Genomic DNA, 22672 nt, shown 5'->3' with positions numbered 1-22672 from the left:
GACTAAAAAAAGACAACGCAGCACTCAAATGAGTATAAAATATGACACAGGAAACTACCACCTGTCAGCCTCAACACTGTGCTGGGGAAGACCATGGAATAGAAGAATCTCCTAGAAGCTTTGCCAATATATATGGAAGACAGGGAGGTGATATAACTAGCATGGCTTCACCAAGAGCAGGTCCTGCCTGACAAATCTTGTTGCTTCTTATGATGGCATAATTTCATCAGTGGACAAAGAAAGAGCTACCAATGTCATCTATGCGGAATTCAGTAAGGCCTTAGACACGGTTCCCCGCAACAGCCTTCTCCCCACATTGAAAAGATACAAATTTGATAGGTGACTGTCCAATGGATGAGGAACTGGTTATGAGATCATACCCACAGAATAGTGGTCAGTGGCTAAATGTCTGGATGGAGATCAGTGACAAGTAGTGTCTCTCAGAAGTCAGTACTGGGACAAATGCTCTTTAACATCTTCATCAATGTACTGACTGTGCGATCGAGTGCATCCTCAGCAGATGACACCAAGTTGTGTGCGGTCAACACGCCTGAAGTATCCAGAGAGCCACCCAAAGAGACCTACACAGGCTCTACTGGGCCCAGGTGAATCTCATTAGGTTCAACAAAACCAAGTGCAAGGTCTTCCACCTGGGTCATAGTAACTTTCACTATCGGTACAAGCTGAAGGATGTAAGGATAGAGCACAGTACGTGGGGTATTGGCAAGCTGGACATGAGCAAGCAATGTGCCCTTGCGGCCCAGGAAGACAACCATGCCCTGGGCTACATCAAAACAAGCATAGTCAGCAGATCAAGGACAATGATCCTGCCCCTCTGTGCTAGTGAGACCTCACCTGAAGTACTGTGTCCATATGCAGAGTCCTCAGTACAGGAGAAATATGGACCTGCTAGAATACGTCCAGAAGAGGGACACAAAAATGATCCAAAGGATGGAACATCTTCTCTACAAGGACAGGCTGAAAGAGCTCGGACTGTTCAGCCTGCAGAAGAGAAGGCTCCAGGGAGACCTAAGAGCTGCCTATCTAAATGGGGGCTATGAAAAGGAGGGGGACAGATTCTTCAGCAGGGTCTGCTGTGATATGACAAGGGGAAATGCTTTCAAAGTAAAGAAAGAAAGATTTAGACTGAATATAAGGAAGTTTTTATTATTTTGTTTTTACAATAATGGTGGTGAGACACTGGAACAGAACAAGTTGGCCAGAGAGGTGGTGGATGTCCTGTCCTTGGAGACACTCAAGAACAGTCTGGACAGGGCAGTGAGGAACCTGATCATGCTGTACGTGTCCCTGTTCACTGCAGGGAATTCGGGCAAATGGCCTTTAAAGATCCCTTCCCACTCAAATGATTCAATGATTCTAACATTAACAAACATTAGCTACTGATAATACAACTCCACCAGTAGAAAGCCATAAAAAGGTGCTCACTTTGTCCCACAACACTACTGCACTAAGTTTGCCCACTACTATCAATTCTCTTCTTCAGCTGCCAAACAAAAATGCATTGCTGAAAATGAGAGGAGGAGGCACTGGCACTCTGTGTGCACTAAGACAATACTAAGACAAAGGTGATTTTCCAAGTGTAGGTCAGTAATATGGACTCTAGTTTTCAAGAAGAGTTCTTCAAGTAAAAAACTCAGAGGACTGTAGAGAAGAATGTAACGTGATGAAATAGAATCAATCCCACTGCATATACCACTACAACACTGAAAGAAAAAAAAAAAACAAACAACAACTTAGAGAGTCCTGAAAATGCAACTAGAAAACTGAAATCCATAATTATTATACAGGGATAATCAGGATTTTCATCATTCTCTTTACTCTTAGCATACTCGTGGTTTTTTGATACTGTCAACTACATTGTTTTCAAGCAGCACAGTGACAACTTAAAAAAAGCACTAATTCCTACAAAGTAATGGTAAAAATGCCATCTCTGATTCCTATAACTGCTAATATCTTGTTTTTCAAATAAATCTATTTTCATTTGATTTTGTATATCTGACAGCAAATAATTGGTTTTGCTCTCTGTACCTTGTTATAATTATTTCTGAAGTTTCTACACACTTTTCATACAACAGCAGAAAGGAAAGAAAATTGCTTTTTATATATTCTAAATAGGAAAATATTGTAAAGATCACAGACTCCTTCAGGATTAGCCAAAATGTCCACACTAAAAAACTTCATACCTAGCATTTCAGTTCCTTCGTCACACTGTTACCTTTTTCTCATCACAACTTAATACTAATCATCAAAGTGCTAATACCAGAAAAACTAGCATACTCAGTTTGTTCAAGCTTAAATCCAATAGCTTTTTTATTCCTAGAATATAAATTACTAGGGACAACTGTTTCTGACTTCTCTGAATTTAAAGCATTTGAAGCCAAACCCTGCATGATACTGAAAGTAGAGAAAGTAGAGAAAGTGCACTTTTTCTCAGAGCAGCTCTTTCTCACTGACAACATTTGCTACAGTTTTATATCATAATATGACTGACAGCAATACAGTAATCCTACTATTCTATTTGAAAAAAAAATAAAAAAGAAAGCACTGTTACGACACAGTGGTGTCACACTGGAACAGGTTGCCCAAGGAGGCTGTGGATGCCCCATCCCCGGAGGCATTCAAGGCCGGGCTGGATGTGGCTCTGGGCAGCCTGGTCTGGTGGTTGATGACCCTGCACACAGCAGGGAGGTTGAAACAGGATGATCATTGTGGTCCTTTTCAACCCAGGCCATTCTACGGTTCTATGATTCTATGATTCTGACTAAAGGGATGAGAGCTTTTGTTTGCCACCATCAGCTAAGGTTTACAAGCAAGGTTTACTGTGGGAATTTAGATAGCTCTCTAACTACCAATTTGATGTCTTTAAAAATCTTCCCTCTGGCAATTAATTAAGGTTGTTGAATGTTGATCAGGCATCACAAGTACACAGCCCACTCAGCTGTCCAGTGAATTACACAGACAGATTCAGGGCACTTGCTTCTACTTTTAAATGTAATGACTCTCAATGCCATCAGGGTGCTGAAACAACAAAGTAATTGGTCTGAACACGCTTTCACAGTTCTTCAGAAACTCTCCACAGACACAACTACTGCCATCTCTGATCTGCAGCAAATCTAGACTGGAGTTGTTTGTGCTGAAAATTGGAAGAACAAAGAACCTTCTAATTGAAAGAAAGTTCTGGCACGCTAGGATTAAATGAAATACATACACAAGCCAATACAACATAATAATGCAATTTTATACTTATCTTAATCACTGTTATCACAGCTGCATTAAATGCAGATTCCTCCAAAGCATATCATACCTTACTAGGCTTACATCTTAGGGCTTCCATGTATATAAAATATTAAACTGTTTGTCACTTCTAAAAAAAAAAATAGCAGAGATTTTTTAATTACCTGTATATATACAAAACCTTTTTTTGTCCCTTACACCGTCATCTTAGATTTCTGTTGCCTATCATCCCTATGGATATTTTGCAAAAGTTAAATAGTAAGAAATGAGAAATGGAAATGACCATCTAAGCATTATAGCACCTCCTTTGATGAAAAAGCCACCTCCCAAAATGTATCTACACCATGCTAAAATGAAATTAAATCTTGCTTTTTGGTCTATAAAGGTTATCAGTAAAAAACTTTGGCTTATGACATTTTGCTTAATTTCTAGTTTATCAGGAAATTAACTTCCTATCAAAATAAAAAACAACACACTCCAAAAAATTCACTGAATTTTAAAAATGCCTCTCTCTTTCATATGCAGTTCTCAGTAGAACAGTTTCATTTGCTGCTGCTCTCATACGGCAAATACAATTAATGCAGTACAAAACACTTCTCCACTCTGTAGTATTCTTCTGTGGAGAGTGATTCTAAGATTTTGATGCTCAAAATTCACAACAAAAAAATTCATTTTCAAAACAGCACACACTGTATGAGTTTGGGTCTTGTTGAAATGGCAAGACCTGAATTACCTGACTGCTGCATTATTCCTGAGGATTATTATGCTTGCTTAAAAACTTCCAATATCTTCACAGTCTATACATAACTGAATTGTAGAATAGGTATTTTGATGAGAAAAAATAAGGTGTGAAACTTCAGAGACCTCTAACATTTTTACTTTTGTGCTCCTTAAATAATTGCAGGAAGAAATAACACAAAATAAAAATGAGTTGAATTTAAATATATATATATATATACGCATATATATATATATTTCCAAATGCACAACATGCATCTCACCAGTCTAGTTTGTTTTAAGTCATAAGAAAAAAAAAAAAGCTACTACTTAAATATATGCCATACTACTATTATTCAGCCGAATGGGAATTGCAAATAGATAATGCATTTTCCTAAACATCCAGAAGATGGCCACAGAGATCCCAACAGCCGGTTTTCCCACATACCATTCAAAACATTCTGGTTAATCTGGTTTTCACATACAGTGTTTAGAACTTATATCCACCCAAGGCAACTGTGACTTAACTCGACAAAATTCATTCTTAGGATTGGTTTAGGCCAGGGAACTTGTGGATGGCTGGCCTGCCAAACTCCTAGTGTGTCACAGGTTCTGTAACAAATACCAGGAGAGAAACAGCATTATTATTCTACCATTATTCTACCATATTCTTCTACCATATTGCTGCTTTGAGTATGAAAACAGAAATAACTTGGCATAAATATATCAACTGTCCAGTAGTAAACTGCCACACGGCATTCTCTCACTGTAAATGAAAGGAAGCATGTTTTCCTACCAGTGAACAAGGCTATGTCAGATGTATTTGCATTTCTCACAGCAAAACCACATGTACAGGATGGTTGCCGTACTACTGTTGGCAAAATGGTAAATTACTGCCTGCATGCATCATGTAGTAAACATGAGGTAGATGGAGATTGCCTATTTCACATCAAATCTGGATTACAAATGATAGAAAATGGCTGTTCCAGTTACAGCTAAAAAAAATGTTTCCCCTGATTTCAACAGTACATACACAGGAACCAAACCAGTTCAATCATTTCTGTGCTGGAACACTGTAACAGATTTGTCATTGACTGGCATAATAAACATTCTGATGTTATTTATTTACAGCCAGTCATTTTACAGCTTTCCAAATTAGCCCTATTTTCTCCAGTAATAATTCAGTGCTTTTTGTTGCCAGTGAGGCCATATATCCCTATATTATTAAACAACTATACATAAAGTTTTTGTAGGGGAACCCATCTTGAGTTGGGTAATATTCCTCCCAACATTTATCCATGCAAGGAAAAGTAAAACAGTGTAATCTACAAGGCACCACACGCCAGCAAAGCAGCACAATTTACATCAGTACAGTCACTATATCTAAGAAACTAAGAAATTGATTTGAACTCTTCTCCCGGTGGTGACTTAAAAAAAAGAAGTAATAAAGTAATAATTAAATTCCCAGAATAAGAATTTGTGCTTTTGACTTGCAGTAATTTGATATACAAACTTCTGAGTAGATCCAATGGTTCCACGTTTAGGTGAGCAATGAATTAGAGAATGAAATGAAATGAAAGAGATACAAAATGCAAATAAAGCACCAAATACTGAGTCCCAGACACTTTCCTAGGTTAAGCTCATCTCAGAAAAAAAAATCAGCGCTGCATAACTTTTCACAACTCTCAGTTTTAAAGAAAGGTGTACACTACAGTAGCTTAGTTATGGCGTGTAGCCTGTCACTAGCAGTCACTAGTTAAGGATAACAACAGGATGAGGAATGGTTTGAAACTAAAAGAGAGGAGATTTAGATAAGGTATTAGGACAATATTTTTTACTCCGAGTGATGAGGCACTGATACAGGCTACTCAGAGAAGCTGTGGATGCTCCATTCCTGGAGTCATTTCAGGCCAGGTTGGATGGGGCCCCGGGCAACCTGATCTGGTGGGTGGCAGCCCTGCCCATGGCAGGGGAGTTGGGACTAATTGATCTTCAGGGTCCCTTCCAACCCAAGCCACTCCATGATACATTCTATCATAAAGTCATAGTCCACCTTCCTGCTACTCTCTGAATGAATGACAGCTATCTTTTTCTAAGGATTAGAAAGTACCACACATAAGACTGAAGTCACACAAAGCCCAGTTCTCCAGGAAATTTTTAGCAAGTCAAATACTGCTCCAGAAAAGGACACTATAACTCAAAAAGAGACTAGTTCTGAAATTTCAAGAATGCTGGATCAGAATGGCACATAACTTAATAACAGTAATTTAAAATGTAACATCTATAGGAAAAAAATATAACTGAAATCACTAGGATCTCCCTGCCATATAAACCACATTTTATAATTGAGCTGCGATAACTATGTTCACATTCTTCCTGTTTCAATCTCAGACAATATCATTATTTAGTACTATTACTCATAAATCACACTAAAAGCAAATGGGTTTTATAAGCAAAAGTAGTACTGGATAACAGCTGCAGTACTGAGATAAAATTATCTTCCTTAAAAGTTTGATTGAGCTTATCTAAAAATGTCGATCTCACAATAAATCACAAACACTGATCTCACACAAAAATAACACAATTTTAAAGTTCAGCCTGAATAGAAGGAGAAAATCTCTACAGAATACTGATGACTAGTTTGGTGGTTCAACTACAGGAACACATTTAGGACTACATGCACTTATCACATGTAAGTCATTGTTAACAGACTGCAGCGTATTTAGTGTGTATGACTAAAAAAAAAACGTTGAAGTATTATGTCCTAAAACAATGCCACCTGAAAGAGGTGATTGATAAAAGTTACATGTCATGCAAGTTGTATTTATGGTTCAATCAGCATCAGAAATACCTGCTTTCAATAGGAAAATTTAGAGGTCTTCAATAGATGTTAGCAGCATTCCATTCAAGTAAATTTTCTATAACCAATCTGTACATCATTAACGAACTTCTATAGTGTAGAAGTGAACTAGTGAGAACCCATTTTAATGTGTTTCAGAGACTGCTAAATACTCGGAAGTAGTTCATGGTGTATATCTATCATTTCACATCCCACATACAGGTTCATCCAGAAACAGAATATATTTTGGTATTTTTTTTTAACAATATTCTAATCATTTTTTTTAAAACTAGTTGTACCTTTATTGTTACGATTTTGATTCTTGCTGCTTATCCTTACACATTTGTCCTTCTAAGGCTATTATGGACATAAACAGCAACTAATTCTGGTATTATGAGAAGTATCAGCTGGAGGTACGCTCGAGGGATTCAGAGCTCTTTCATTCTTAAAGATACTCAAAAGGCCTCTGGAGATGCTCCTGGTAAACTGGTGCTAAGCATGCCTGCTTGAGCAGGAGGCTGGATCAATAACGTCCAGAGGTCTCTTCCAATCTCAACCAGTCTGCAATTCTATGATTCCTCATGGTAACCTTACAACAAGATTTCCTACTGGACTGCAGTTGGCTTTCTGATTTACTGATTGTTTATTAACTGATTATTCCCCCTCTAAATTAAGAAATAAAGAATACTATTTTTTTTTTTCTGTTGGTTATAGCTAAACATCATTATTTCTGGGATTCCCTCAAGCAGAATTAGATGGGTTCCCAAATAGCTTTGGTTAATGTTAACTTACAACCCTTTTTCTGACCTTAGAATGTCTGTCAAGTTCAAAGCAAGATAAATTTGCTTCTTGCCCTCTAATTTCTAGTATACACGTGGACTCAGCAAGAATCCATACATTAATAAAACGTTGGTTAACTCTGATAAATGCCTATTTGCAACTGTGAAAACATATCCTATCTCAAAGTAGAATACATTAAGCATCATCAAATGCTGTTACTATGTGCAAACTAAAATGTACAATATGTACACATTTTCATTATGTACTCCAATTGTTCATACAAAAGATGTAAAGGTGTTCACAAAGCACTCAGACACATTTACTTCGAAGCAAGCTCTTACTGATTTAATCCTTATTTTCTTCCAGTTATAACACACAATTCACTGTTTTCCATCTTTGTTTAGGTACCTTTCTAACCTTGGAAGACTAAGGATTAAGACAGGTCTATTTATGAGCAAGAGCCTTAGCTATGCAGGAGATTTTAACTCTATTTAAAAGGAAAAAAGGCCAGAAATGGAAGAGTATATATCTTATAAAACTTCTTCTTAATGATCTGCAGAGGAAGAAGGAGAGTTACAGTAAAGACTGATCTCTTGATTAAAGAAAATGAAATATGCATAAGGGAAATGCAGTATATACCTGTATGCCGTTTCATTAACCAAAGACTCTCCTAAATAATTAACTTGATAGTTCAAAACGCACCCCCATAACACACAGGTCATTGGAGAAGCAAGCAAAACCCAGATTTTCCAAATGGGTTGATGCTGGGAGGAAGAGATTAAAAGTGGAAGATTGGCAAGGAAGAGGGGAGAGGTGATGAGGACAGAAGTCCTGCAAGGAGGACTGTAAATATGTTCAAGCGATTTTGCAGCTAGGAATATGCAAAATCTGTAGAGTAGCACTGTGGAAAAATACATATATTATAGCTGCTGCTGTTTGTCCTCCGTGTGTTTCACAAGTATAACATCTCTGTGTAGATAATGTAGGTGTTTGGTAGAGTTGGAAGTACTCTACCAGGCACACTTGAGCTACCTGCTTGGTAAAGAGAAGATCAAAACAGTGAAGATTGCAGCGTGGTGATAAACCCTTGATAAACAGGCATACACTGCAGGCCAGGTATCCTTTTGCATGGATCAAGATTAAAACCGCCTGTGTTTCTCCCGCATGTCTGCCTCTGCCCAAGTATTGCTCGGGGATACCCTCAGTTGGAGAAAGAACAAAAATAAATTTATTCTGCACTTCAGCCATGGGTTTGTGGCTTTCCTTGTTGTCCTTCTGTGCTGACTCACAGTTGACCACAAGAAGATGTATATTTGAGTCACCAAGTTCCTATGCATATAGACTGTAACAATGGCAATATTATCTTCCAGTCTTTCAACATATCTTTAGCATTAGGTGTGAATTCACTGTTGTGGGTTTTTCTGGATGTACTGGAACACAAAATTACTCATATGTTGTCTTGACAGGACTTAGGAGGATGTAGACTTTGTGTGAAATGTACAGGTTTCTCTCAAAGCTGAGATTTAACAATAAATAAAGCAATCTAAACTAGAGTTTAATTCATAGCCTGTGTCAGTTGTATAGGAGGCAACGAAGTCTGTAGAGTCCTAGAATACACTATAAGATCAAAGCATTTCTTTAAAACATGAAATGAATTCCAGAACTTGATGGAAAAAATCATTTAACTTCACACATTCAACTTCATGTGGCGCTTGTCCCTGTTAAAAGTACTGAAGAATTAAATGTGTTGTAAAAAGCCATTGATAGTATGTTGTGATCCATTTGCACACTCAACTAGTTATTTATTGAGCCCACTCCACTGCCTGCCACATACTGCTTGGAAACAAGGTTAGTATCTAATGTAGCATTAGATTTACAGACTTTATGGACATGCCTGTAACAATCCAAAGCATTGAGTAGCATGCGCAAAGCAAGCAGTAACACTGAAGAAAGTAGCTGTAGAAACCTCTCCCAGCTCTTAAAAAATTCACCATAAGGAATAATTGAGCCCAGAGCAGGATGAGTTTCACATCTTTAACTTTTAATGCTCTAGATATATCTCTTCATTGAATCCTTCGGAGATATTTGCTAAATGTAATTTCAGTTCCCCTTACAGAAACCATAAGATCAGATTAATTTTTAAAATTATCTCTCTTCTTTTTTTCCAAAAATTTCATGTATTTCATTTTGAATCTTTATTTTGTATCATCCTAATATGGAAGAAATCACAGCACAGAGCGGAGTTATTTCCTGAAATGACGTGAAAATGGGAAGCACAGATATTGAAAACAGGACACACAGTTGAGAATTAATCTGACACAAGTGTTTAAATGATACAGCCAAAAAGCCTAAAGTGAAAATGAATAACAACTTATCAAAGAACAAAAATAAATTCACAAGAAAAGGTACTATAAATACATTAGGAGAGGAGGACAAAGTAAAATGCAGAACTACTACATCAAAGATAAGGGAAACAAATAATGGATGATACAAAGAAATCTCAATATTTAATACTTCCACTGCTTCAATCCTTACAATAAAAGATCGTAATCACAGGTTCCTAATGATAGTGATTCTAAGATGGGTGAATTACAGGCCAGATGAGGGAAAGCTGAAAGATATTTTGGTAGTTCAGATACATTCAAGTTGGCAGAATCTTGTGATGTTCATGCTAGAGTACCTACCAAACTAGCCAAAGAAATCCCAGAACTATTACCAACTGTCTTTCAGGAATCGAGGGCAGGAAAGGGGAAACACCACATCTTTATTTAGAAAACAAAAAGGAAAGAAGAGGAATTACTAACCAGCCAGCCTACAGGCGATAGCAGCAAAAGTATTTGACAAAATTGTTAAATTAACAGTTTATGGACCTCTAATGGACAGGGAAGGTGATAAGAACCAGCTGACACGAATTACTCAAGAACAAGTCATGCCAAATCAATCTAAGTGCTTTCTCAACTTGGAAACTTGCCTAGTGGATAAGAGGAAGAAGTAGTAAAATACTTAAGCTATTATAAGGCTTTTTTGCTATCCTAGATGATAGTCAAATCAGAGAATTACATTCTAGGTGTAACCACTGCTAGGTAGATAACATCTGGTGGGAAAAAATGCACTTACTGAGTAGCTTTCAAGGGCTGGTTGTCAGATCTGAAATGGAATCATGAAGTAGTCTGAAAATATTTCCAGTAATGATCTGGATGAAGAAACAGAAAGTACATTCATGAAAGTGAACGTTACATCAGGTTGCAAGTGAATTAAAGCACTCAGGGGGGGTAAGACGAAAAGTCTGCATTACCTTGGCAAATCATTAGAAAACATCAAGTACTAGCAAGAATTAATGAAGAATGTATCATCTGTGAAATAACTACAAAAACCTGATTCCAACAATATTGACCAGGTATATTCACCTCCAGCCCAAGCACAGGACTCTGAAGAGGTGCAGCATTAGAAAACTCCTGCTACAAAACTCTTTGGGAAAAAAAGAGGCACAGAATGCTGCTAACTATATGTTAGATATGAGAAAACAGAAGTTCATTAGAAGCTACACAACACTCAGAAGGAAAGACAAAAGATGTAGGACTGAGACAGGATTTATATTACTGAATTCTTATGTCTGATCACATTGTATTTCTGGACAGTAAATAAATAACCCTCTATGAAACTGAAAACAAGTTGTTTCTGAATCCGCGTTATCTGTGTTACTCCTGGTTACAAGGACAAAGGTTTGAAATTGCCAGACACATCACAGTAATACTGTCAAGCAATGGTGGGGCTAAAATCAGAGACCAAGTCAGGAAAAGTTTCAGCTCCTTAGAGGAGAAAATGCAGACAGAGTAGCTAATGGGAAATGTATTTGAAGAGTCCTGTAACAATACTACTCCAGTTAATATAAATAGGAAAAATTCCCAAACTATAATTCATGTGATCAAGCTAAAGCACAAGCAGGAGAGGGCATTTGGGCAAGCTAGTTTTAGTTTTGACCCAAAATAGAAAAAAAAATTCTCAAAATTATCCACAAGACAGATTTTCTATTTTTCATTCATCTCTTCTTCTGACATCATCTGCAATTTCTTCACTGAATCAAGAAGTGACAGGGATAAAACTTAATGAAAGAAGAAGCTAAGCAGTTGTCATTCAAATGTCTCCCAGATCATATCATACATAGTTCTCATGCACCTTAGCGGAGTACATTTCACACTTTGATAACTGCTAGCAGGGTTTGCTTCCATCAAGGTACTTCAACCTAGCATCTTATTTCAGAGCTATTCCTTCTATGGGCATGCTATTTGTAAACACCGCTTCTGTTTCACTATGTCTCTTGAGGGATAATCCTTAGGTTCTTGTTGATGAAGCCATAGGTTACCAAGTTTCTGAGTATTTATTTAAACTACCCAAAATGCTTCTGAAAATTGTAAGGAACTAATGAGGATCAAGGCCATGAAACGCTGTTTTTCAATAACAGGTCTGATCTCCATCTCCAATGCGTCTAAGGTTTCACAAACGGTTATCCTATCTGTTAACCTCTACAGGAGTAGCTGCTGCATGTACACTGCTGTACAGCAGTACACTGCCGCATTTTCCTGCCATTTTCCTTAAAACAGGTTCTTGTGTTTTATCTCTTTATGAGCTAATTCAACTCACTAAGCTGGCAGAAATTAAAGGCAAAAACAACAACAACAAAAAAAAAAAGGTGAAGGGGAAGTAGTTTCAGGAAGTAGGAAAGCTGCTAAATTGCCTTAGACATTCTGCAAACCTCCTCAACCAGAATCCAACTACAAATGTGAGTGAACTTACTCTTAATAGGATAGGATAGGAGATCACCTTCTTGATATATACTTCCAGATTACAATTTAGGCTGCATGGTTACATTAAAAAACTAAAATCAATCAACTTACTGCGAGAAAGATTCTCAAGGGCTTTTCCAAGCTTTTTGCTCTCTTGAAGAATATGATTTAGCTCATCAAAATCATGGTTCTCCGGTTTTGTCCTCCAATCCCACTTAGGATGCTCTATTGACCTTGGCACTAAATATACACAGATATATACATGAAGTTTAGATTTGGTAGTTCAGACTCCTACAGGAAAAAAAAAAAATAGCTGTACAATGTGTTTACAAGCTCAAGAATCTTGAGTGGAAATTGTTTAATTATCCTCTTACTTAACAGCTGGAAATATTTTCCTTGGTCAACGTGAAATAAAAGTGAAAACACCTGTGAGCAAATACATACTCTGGATGACTATGACTGAATTAATTGGCAATCAGCAACAACTAATGCTAACAATTAAAAAATAATAAAAATTCTGAAACTTACAGAAAATAAACTTAGTCTTTGGGAAATTCAGTCCAAAACTCAGTTTTCTACATGTTAATTACTACTGAAACCTTTGACTAAAATTCAAAATAAGTTTTTCAGCTGAACAACTTTTAGAAATGAGAACAAAAAGAATGTCTCTGGATCTACTGACTTCTGAACTAAAAGCAATTGTCGGGTTGTTTCCAAACACAGCCATGCTGAGAAGCACACACACTGCTGTGAAGATGATTACATTTAGTTCACATTCACAACAGAAAGAACCAGCTGCATTTATCAGTGGTTGATCGCTACTCCCCTAAGAATAACTTCAAAAACAGAGCGCACAAAGATACATTCAATGCCTGCTGGCCAGCTTTGAAATATTAATTTTCAATTTTGATAGCTGTTAACTAATTTATGATTACAAACATCTTTTTCATTAAACACTACAAAGAAAACTTGCAGACTCCTAAAGACCGTGTGAAAAAAACACCAAAGGTATCTCATGATCATTGGCAATTTCAAAGTGTTTTTATAATGGTATGGGGAAATTTATCTCAGACGTTAAGCTTTGGTAGCTAGTACAAAATGTTTTAAATAACTGATGCCATTCAAATTTGCCTTAGTGCTACCTGCTCTCTGGATGTATACAGAATGTGCTCCACTCTGGATCAACTCCACAAGGTAAAGTTGAGGTTAAGCCAAATGCCAGGTAAGGAAACGGCACAATGTCCCCCAGATGTCACAAAAATAAAGTATTTTTTTTAAAATATGATTCTATCTCCCATAGGCATGCATGAAATTATCTATAAACTGGACATCTACATAGAGTCTGAAAACCCAGGGTTTATTCTGATCTGCAACTCCCGCTCAGGAACCTTATTAAGTCTTACAGATACTAATACATTAGACTGCAATTACAGACATTCTGAAAGAGAGAAGACATAGGAAAAACAGACTATGGGGAAAGAAACACAGGAAGTCTCCAGAAGGAGAAGGAGAAGAGAGAGGAAAGTTGGCGTGAAAAATGTCAGCCTCATTCTCCTTGGTGTTCAAAGAGTCACGTATTTCTGAAAAGGAATTCTGAGAGAAAGAATTAATGAACTATGGTCATTTCTAGTAACAAATAGAGGCCTTAATGTACTAGGCCTGTTAGATGGCAGCTTACAGTTTTTGTTACTACTTTCAAAAGCTAATTCTTTACTTCCCGTTTTAGAAGGGATCATGCACATTAGAATTCATGAAAATTTTTGTGTGATCAAAATTTTCCTCTATTCATACATAACTTCAACTAAGTAGCACAATTTCAGTGTTTCTCATTTTTCTTTATTTTGCAGAAAACAAAATGTTACTTCTAGTATTTTTTTCTAAATTTTCTGTAGTTCTGTTAACACCAAATAGAAATATCTAGTAAACTTTCACAGAAATTCTACAAGTTATCTCCATTTTTACTCCTTAGGTTCACACGGAGATCCTATGCACTTTAATTGCCTGCTTTTTCCCCATCACCCTTCACTGTACCAACAACATATTGTATAGCATCACTTACTAACCTACTACCATATTGACAGATTTTTCTTTCCATTTACAATACTACAACAAACTCACTGTAGCACAGAAACCTCACATTACCACCGAAATACAATGGAGAACAATTTCATATTGTAAAAGCATGAACAAAGATATCCAAGGCTTAGAGCTTCCAGGCTGCAAGAAATTGCAACAGGTTGGAATATGCTATCATGTCATTTTCTAATTAATCGTATTTTTCAAAATCCATAAGGGCAGAACTTTTTAGAAATAATATAATTTCTAAATAAAATCTGTCATGAGATCCACAAGAGGTGCTGAAAGAAACGAAAACCATTTCCACTCAACAGCTGTGAAGCTTCTAAGGATCAGCAGTCGTTTGGTAATGTGGACGACCTGCATTGGGAACAGGATAGTTTCAAGACTTTTGCCTTGGATAGAGTGAATCAGTTCTTAGTTTGGTGTGGTCTCCAGTTTCAGAGAAATGCCCTACAATCACCAGAATCTTCGACTGTTCTGCATCTCCCTAGATGGATACTGGGAAAGCAGTCAAAAACCTAGTAGAAATTTTCTCTGTTGGTTAGCACAGTCTGTATATTAATGAACCACTGTCAGTACTTCAGTGAAAATGTATCCAAAACAGACACATTACAGAACACTTCTGTTTCATTAACTTACTTTATTAAGACAAAACTGAGGAAGAAGACAGCAGAATTAAAAATTTCTGTTACTTGTAGAAGACTTATTTCTTTTTACCTACTTACTCATCCAAGAAATAATTGAATACTAAAATTAAAACTTCCTTTGTTACATTATGTGACAAGCACCTCTCCTTTCAAGACTCATGTTCTGCTAAATGCTTTGAAAATTGTGAACTTGTACCATTCCAACAACAGGATCAACAAAAACAGCCTTTTCAAAGCAGATGACTTTATGTGAAGCATGCAGAACCACATAAACACTATAATGACCCTTCCCTGAGATCGTTTGAAATGCATCTTTTCCTCTACAAAGTTCATCATATTTCATTTCATATGTATCTCATTTCACATTTATCAAAATCCATTCATTACATTCCAACTTTCTTCCTTTAATATACTTACTCATTCCTCAAATTCATGTCAGTAATTTTAAATCTTTCATCACATCACCTGCCTCAACTCATTTGCATTGAGACATTTATATACTTACTCTTGAGATTATTTGATTATCATGTAGAAGATCCATGACATCTACTCATAGCATTTGTGTAGAAATATTTAGCTTTTCCCTATCTCTTTCCCTTTTCCCATCTCATCTTAGGAGACAGCAAAAACATGCTTCCCTGTATTTCCGCTTTTCTGGTGTTGTCCTCCATTCACCTCCTCCCCACATACAAATCCCCCAACAAATACACATCAACAACAGATTCATTTCTAAGTTTGTTATAATTTCTGTCATATCAGCTGACCATTTTTGTTGTAGTAGGTGACCAGTATTGTTTCGGTATTGTTTTTTCCCTACACACACTTGTATTTTCAAAACATAATTTCCAGATGAAATTAGACTAGTTGCTCATTAAATCCTCCATTAAATCTCCCCATGGGAAAGTTATACCTATCACAAGGCACCAGGCCACATATTCATGCACACAACTGCCCATTGTAGGAAAAAAGCCCTTCCTAGACTAGGAGCTACATTTCATTAACACATAGTATTACATAGTAATTCATGTAATGTGTATTCAGTAACACATAGTATTACATAGTATTACTCTTACATCCCAAAGAACAAAAATGCAGATATTATTGAACATAAAATTGCTCAGGCATTGAAATCTCACAAGATCTTTCAGATTACAGTTCTTACAATATCTGGATACTAGAAGGCTAAGAGCATAAAGGCCTGTAGTACTAGACAGAAAATTGGCAATTAGGAATATATAACAACACCAACAGAAACCTGAAAGAGAACAGTGAGCTGAAGTAGACGGAAAGAATGACTTGTGAACAGCTTTAACACGAAGCTGGCAAAGACATCAACCTACTTTGCCTAACAGTAGTTAACTGGATAGCAAGAAGTCTCTTTCACTAACTACTTAGAAACTTCAAAATTGATTATTCTTCAAATACTGGATGTGATCAACCAGATATTTCATTGAACAGGCACTCACGCGCACGCACACACACACACACAGCCTAGCTTCAAACCTCTTCCCTTGCCAGACAACAACAAAAGCCCAGGCATATTTTTGCAAACAAGTATTCAGATCGCTATGGCACCAAAGTTCCCATTTGTGTGCTTGTTTCAGGTATGACAGAGATAGCTGACAGCCAGAAAGAACTGGAAGAACCTTTCTAGTTAAAAAAGAAAGTTGAAAGCTTAAGAAAGAGAGATCTGTGCAAGAATAACATCAACTCTGAATTCAACATCAGCTTTGCAGAAAGAAACGATATTCTCTAATTAACTAAATATAATCTCCTGATGATATTTCCAAAGATTACCATGAACTGCGCACTCAGTACATTTGCAGCCTGGAAGGTCAACTACATCCTGGGTTGCATCAAAAGAGGCAAGAGAGGTGAATATCCTCCTGTACTCTGCTCTCATAAGGCCCCATTTGGAGTACTGAGTCCAGGCCTGAGCACAAGAAAGATGTGGTGCTTCTGGAGCAGGTTAAAAGGAGGGCCATGAAGATGATGAGAGGGCTGGAGCACCTCTCCTATGAAAGGAGGCTAAGAGAGCTGGACTTGTTTTGTCTGGGGAAGAGAAGGCCCTAGGGAGATCTCACTGTAGCCTTCCAGTATTAAATGGGAGCTTATAAACAGAAGGGAGATCAACTTTTCACATGGACAGATAGTGATAGAACAAGGGGGGTAGTTTTAAAATAAAATGGGGAGATTTAGACTATATATTAAAAGAAATTTTTTTACTCAGAGAGTGGTAAGACACTGGAACAGGGCTGTCCAGAGAAGCTGTGGGTACCCCACCATTAGAGGTCTTCAAAGCCAGGTTGGATGGGGCCCTGGGTAGCCTTATCTAGAGGCCGAGAATCCTGCCCGTGACAGGGTGTTGGAACTAGACAGTCTTTAAGGTCTCTTCCAATCCAAGTCATTCTATGACTCTATCATTTCATCAAGTTAAAAGTTCTGGATCATTTGAAAAAGACAGTCCTTAGACAAAAGTTCTGAAACAGAATATGTTACAAGTGATGGATTCCATTTAATTTTGGGCTGATTTTATTTGGGGAGGGGAAGGTATGTTGTAAGGTGTGTTCTTGTAGGGCAAGTGAGGAGATGGCTGAGGGGTCTTCTGGTATTTTACACAAATCTGAAAGCAAAACTTTAGCTTTCAATAGGCCCCCATATTATTTCTTAGTTAAAGTCCTTACTACCTCTTTGAAGAGCTTTTGAAAAAACAAAACAAGCAAACAAAAAAAAAAGGCAACTTACAGCGACACCAAAAACATCTTAAATTACAAGCTGAAGATGCATCACAGGTGGGAAGTCTGGATAGAGAAATGAATTGCTGCTGAACATGCTTGCTTTCCACTGATCCAAGTGATTGGAGGAGCACAGAGTGCTCACTAATTTTGGCATAAATCCAGAAAAAAAGGTCACTATTAATTTGTTTGTTGGCAGAAAAAAAGAGAAGCAAGATATCACAAGAAGGCACATTGCTGAAACTACCCTCTGCGATAGCACTTAAAATGTAATTCAAAAGCACAAAAAAATTAATGATGTGCTTAACATATTTAAAAAGTCACACAGATATATTTGCAGGGGTAATTTAAAGAAGGACAGAAGGACACTCTTGGCCATTGCTTCTATAAACTGTTGTTACCCTGCAAAGACTGTAAATTATGAGTGACTGTCCACTTCTTGAATATCTGTTCACCTTTGATTTTGACATTCTGTGGTCACTGGGATATTTTCCATTAAGTCAACTGAATTCTAGACTTCCACATCTTGCTCTTCAGAGGAAAACCAGCAAGCTTTCTATTACTAAATACATTTACAATTTGGGACACTTCATTAAACTCAAAGATACTTAAAAGTTTTGGACATGATAAATAAAAAACTGTAAAAAGCGAGAATAAAACATAATTTTGAAGCTAGATGAAAATATAGGATATAATTACAAATTCATAATGCATATGAAAGTGAAGCAAGATTCAAACTCTGCTAATATGTCTCTCTAGTCATTTCAACTGCTCACAGTTTGCTTTCCTTTCTAAACCTAATGTAAAGAAAAACCTAATGAGATGAAACTCAGACTATGAGTTTAGAAATGTGCACAAGCTTATAATGTAGTGAACCTTACATGACTTGGACTCCGGTGACGGTGGAGAGATATTGGATACGGCAAGGTCACTCTTTGACTTTTTAGGCTTCTTTGCATTTACCTGCCAAGGCTTATCATAACTTCTGAAATCTCTCCTTGTTCCTTTATTTTCTGTTTGAAGAATAAAATCCAGCAATTATAATCTTCACAGGGTCATTTTCCGAAGACACCATAAACAATTAATTCAGAAATTCCTAGTCTTATCAATGAAAATCACAGACAATTCTTTTAGCACTATTTTTCCTGATTTTTGCTAAATTCCATATATTTTTTGTTTTCCTAAACACTAAAACTGAGAAATTCCTTAACGCCCTTTTATTTCAAAACATACTTTTCTTTTTTTTTGATGAAGAGGTCATTAACCTCTGTATCATAACATTTAACAGTCTATATCTAAAATGTTAAAATTGATATAAATAGTTAATTTTCAGGCAGTTGACTACAAACAACTGCTAGAGATCATTTATAGTCTGAAACAGATAACCAGTCAATTTTTACATGCAAAACCAACATTCTCAGAAATGCTTTGGAATCACAAATTTATTATTATTTTACATCTACAATCAGAAATTATCTGCAGTGGAGGTCACAAAGTTATAACAGCATATTGAATGTTAGAATGATGGCTTGTTAAAAATGACTGTAGTAAAACAAAACAAACAACCAAAAAAAAAAAAATCCAACAAAACGCAACACCTCTCAGTATTAAAAGAGAGGTTATAAACAGGATGGAGACTGAGTTATTACACAGGTAAATAGTGGTAAGACAATGAGGAATGGTTTTAAACTAAAAGAGAAGCATTCAGGGCTAGCTTGGATGGACCTGATCTATTGGGTTTGGAACTGGATGTTTGTTAAGGTCCCTTCCAACCCATGACGTTCTATAATTCATTCTGTGATTCTACTAGCTCAGTCTATGCACATTAAATTCTGTTTCTCATGAACAAACAGGATTTGTATGCTCAAAAGCACAGAGTAGCACTTCCACAGTAAATACACGAGCATCCAAGAAACAACCCACGAAAACTGTGGGAAGATATTAGTGTAGCCCTTCCCACCTTACAGAACATACCTGATGCTTCACTCTCTGCCCAAAGGGCAGCAGAGCCAGACAGTGTTCTCTGAAGCTGACCACGGTTCCCTTGTTTAGACTGAAGATGATCAATTAAAAATGGGATTGGCTGGTCAGGTGTCTCTGTTATCAGCTTGGTCATCAACTCCTTTAGAAAATTTAGAGAAAACAATAAAAAAAATAAAATTAGAGGAATAGTGTACATAATCTTATACTTAGTGACATAAAGAACCATTAATAAAAAGCTTCTTTTCAGCTTTTAAACAAACAGCTTTTTTCAAGCTTAGCTTGAAGACAAACCTGTCTTCAAACTAATACTATTATTTGTCTAAAGTGTTAACATCTGAAATTATCTCCATCTTTTTATCACTACTCATCTGATATAATTTACACAAATCAACCGGACTCCTGCTACATGATAGAATTTACTCAGAGAGAACCTGAGTTCTCTCAAGCTTTCAGAGCCAGCACCATTCCAGAGCAGTGAGTAGCTCTTCTCTGACCACATAGCCAGGTTTCCTCTGCATGGAATTCAGTACATCTATTCATTACATCAGTAAGCCGGCTTACAAGTCACACGTAACAGTGAATATGCATTCACATATGTGAACTCCGAGGTCCAAACAAACAGAGAAAGCTATTTTTAAAAGTCCTCCAAAACTTATTATGCAATAAAAATATTGCATAGCCACAAGCAATTATGTTACCACACTGTTGCAGACATGGATACAAAACCCAATCTCCCATGTATTTATTGACACATTCTTATTGTTGCTGTACACAATGGCCTCAAATCATTGCACAAGGAGAAGCAGCCTCTTTATTGTTCAAGATCTTTCCTGGCTTCTTACACATATAAGGAATTTAGAAGGAAGATGTGGTACTGTATCGGCTTGCATCTTGAGTGGAAATCAATTAGCAAGTGTAGGCCAATATATCATATCAACCTACAATAAAACCAGGACAAAAACAAAAATAAAAATTAGGCTATTAAGAACAAAATGATCAAGTTACTAAGAGCATTACAAAGCTGCAACAGCTCGTCCAAAGCAGCTGTGGATGCTCCATCATTTGAAGAGTTTAAAGCTGAGTTGGATGGGGCCTAGAGAAACCCAACCTCGTGAAAGATCATCCTATTCACAGACTAGATAATCTTCAAGGATTTCTTCCAACTCAAAATCATTCTGATTCTCTAATCTACCCTCAAGCACAAACCTTACCAGAACTTCCTTACGCTTAAGTTTCTATCTTTTTCACACATCATTTGATGTGTGAAAATACTCTTCAAATACCAGTAGTTACTTGATATTAAAATCAACTGTGTTGGAAGAAGACAATTTTAGGATGACTGTAACAAAATTCCTATTATTCTTCAAGAGGTTATTTGGATAATACCTTAATAATGTACTTTAATGTTTCATTAGGCCTTAAGTGATCAGGCAGTTGGACTTAATAACCTTTGTAAGTCACTTCCAACTGGACTATATTATTCTACTTACTTGTAAATAAAAGTAATAGTATGCAATACTTGGACTATAACTTACTGTCTTACAATGCTTTCTGTTTCTGTTTTTTTTTTTTATTCAAGTAGTGATGTAAAAATTATGTGTAAGTGGAAAACTGAAAAAGAAACAAGCTTTCCATTTCAGAAAGAGAAATTAAGTTTCAGAAAACAAAACAGTGTGATTTACAACAACCATGCACAGGGAACAAAAATGTATAACCCCATCTAGACTATCTTTCGCCAATGTAGGAAAATCCTTCTAACACACATCATACAAGAAAAATCCAGAAGTTGGAATAATTCATCTTTTTGTTGCTTAGCAACAGTAACAGCAAACCTTCTTTTTTTCCCTGTCAAAATGCAAAATTAGGGACAAGTGGAAAGATGCAATTTTGTGCTTGTAATGGACCACAATAGCAGTAGGAATTCCACTGCAGAGGATTCTATTTCCAAAGAAAAAGTGTCAATCTGTAACCTCTAAGATGCAATTTCAATCATTTATTTGAATTATGGTCTGAAAAATTAATTTTTCTACTGTAGACTAATAAAAACTAAATAAGAACTGAGAGACATGCATTGATACTAATTTTCTTTAGAGATGTGTGGGTGTTGGTAATACACTACAAAATTAAATATAACTTGAAAAAAGATAAGAAGAGATCTACACATCAATATATGACCAATGCTACTCGATTGTTGCTATTGCTAACCTACTTTTTATAGGGAAAAAAAAAAAGTCTTAAAAAAAAAAAACCAAACAACAGATTTAATAAATTTAAACTGAGATATAACAATGACACTTAAAAACACAGTTGCACAGAAAGGTGATATGACATCAGCTACTACTCAGGACCAGTTTTTTGTTCACTGTTACATTGAAAAAGGGAACTCAGTGATCTACAGATCAGTGGCGTCCCAGAGCATCATCAGCTAATCAGAGCCATTCTGCGACAGCAATCTCAATAAGATTAAAAGACCTTTAGGTAGAGGTTATTTTTATCTAGCTGGAGTCACATATTGAGCCAATATTATACACAAGAAGGAAAAAAAAGTTTTTTCTTTATGAGGAATTCTCATAAAATGAAATTAGTATACAATTCCAAAACATTATGCTACTTCACGTGATGTCAAAGCACCTAGCTCCACTCACCCAGGCTCCAACCTATGCTGTTGATGCCCATGACAATTGTAAAGATGAGACTCTTGTCATCCCTAGCAAGTAGGCAGTTAACAGGAAATAGGTTATTCGCCTGTCTTTGGTTGTTTGGTTAAGACACAGCAGGGAGGGAAAGCAAAAACTTCACAAAGCCAATAACCATACTCAGCACTCCACTCACGTTTTAGGTAAAAACCCTGTT

General features: G+C 36.6%; 1 protein-coding gene and 1 long non-coding RNA gene across 6 annotated transcripts in view; both read right to left on the bottom strand.

Annotated features, from left to right (window-relative positions):
- Positions 1-22672, bottom strand: part of CUNH8orf34 (chromosome unknown C8orf34 homolog) — a 162711-nt gene that overhangs the window by 109622 nt on the left and 30417 nt on the right. For 4 of the 5 annotated variants that reach the window (XM_042868948.1, XM_042868949.1, XM_042868952.1 and 1 more), the window contains exons 2-4: positions 19811-19958; positions 18718-18849; positions 12487-12615 (exon numbers count right to left, since the gene is read on the bottom strand). In XM_042868948.1, coding sequence (XP_042724882.1) covers positions 12487-12615; positions 18718-18849; positions 19811-19958 — 409 coding nt within the window. The remainder of the gene's footprint in view (positions 1-12486; positions 12616-18717; positions 18850-19810; positions 19959-22672) is intronic. The other variant, XM_042868950.1, reaches the window with a different exon arrangement.
- On the bottom strand, positions 9767-10731 carry LOC122178674. Its single transcript, XR_006178414.1, has 3 exons — positions 10709-10731; positions 10276-10353; positions 9767-9841 (listed from the first exon to the last, which is right to left on the bottom strand). It is a non-coding gene; the product is annotated as an uncharacterized LOC122178674 (long non-coding RNA).

This window comes from Lagopus leucura, unplaced genomic scaffold, assembly GCF_019238085.1.
Source record: "Lagopus leucura isolate 7727_CA_CO unplaced genomic scaffold, USGS_WTPT01 Super-Scaffold_100002, whole genome shotgun sequence".
Classification (NCBI taxonomy): Eukaryota; Metazoa; Chordata; class Aves; order Galliformes; family Phasianidae; genus Lagopus; species Lagopus leucura.
This window is presented reverse-complemented; position numbering and strand designations above follow the sequence as displayed.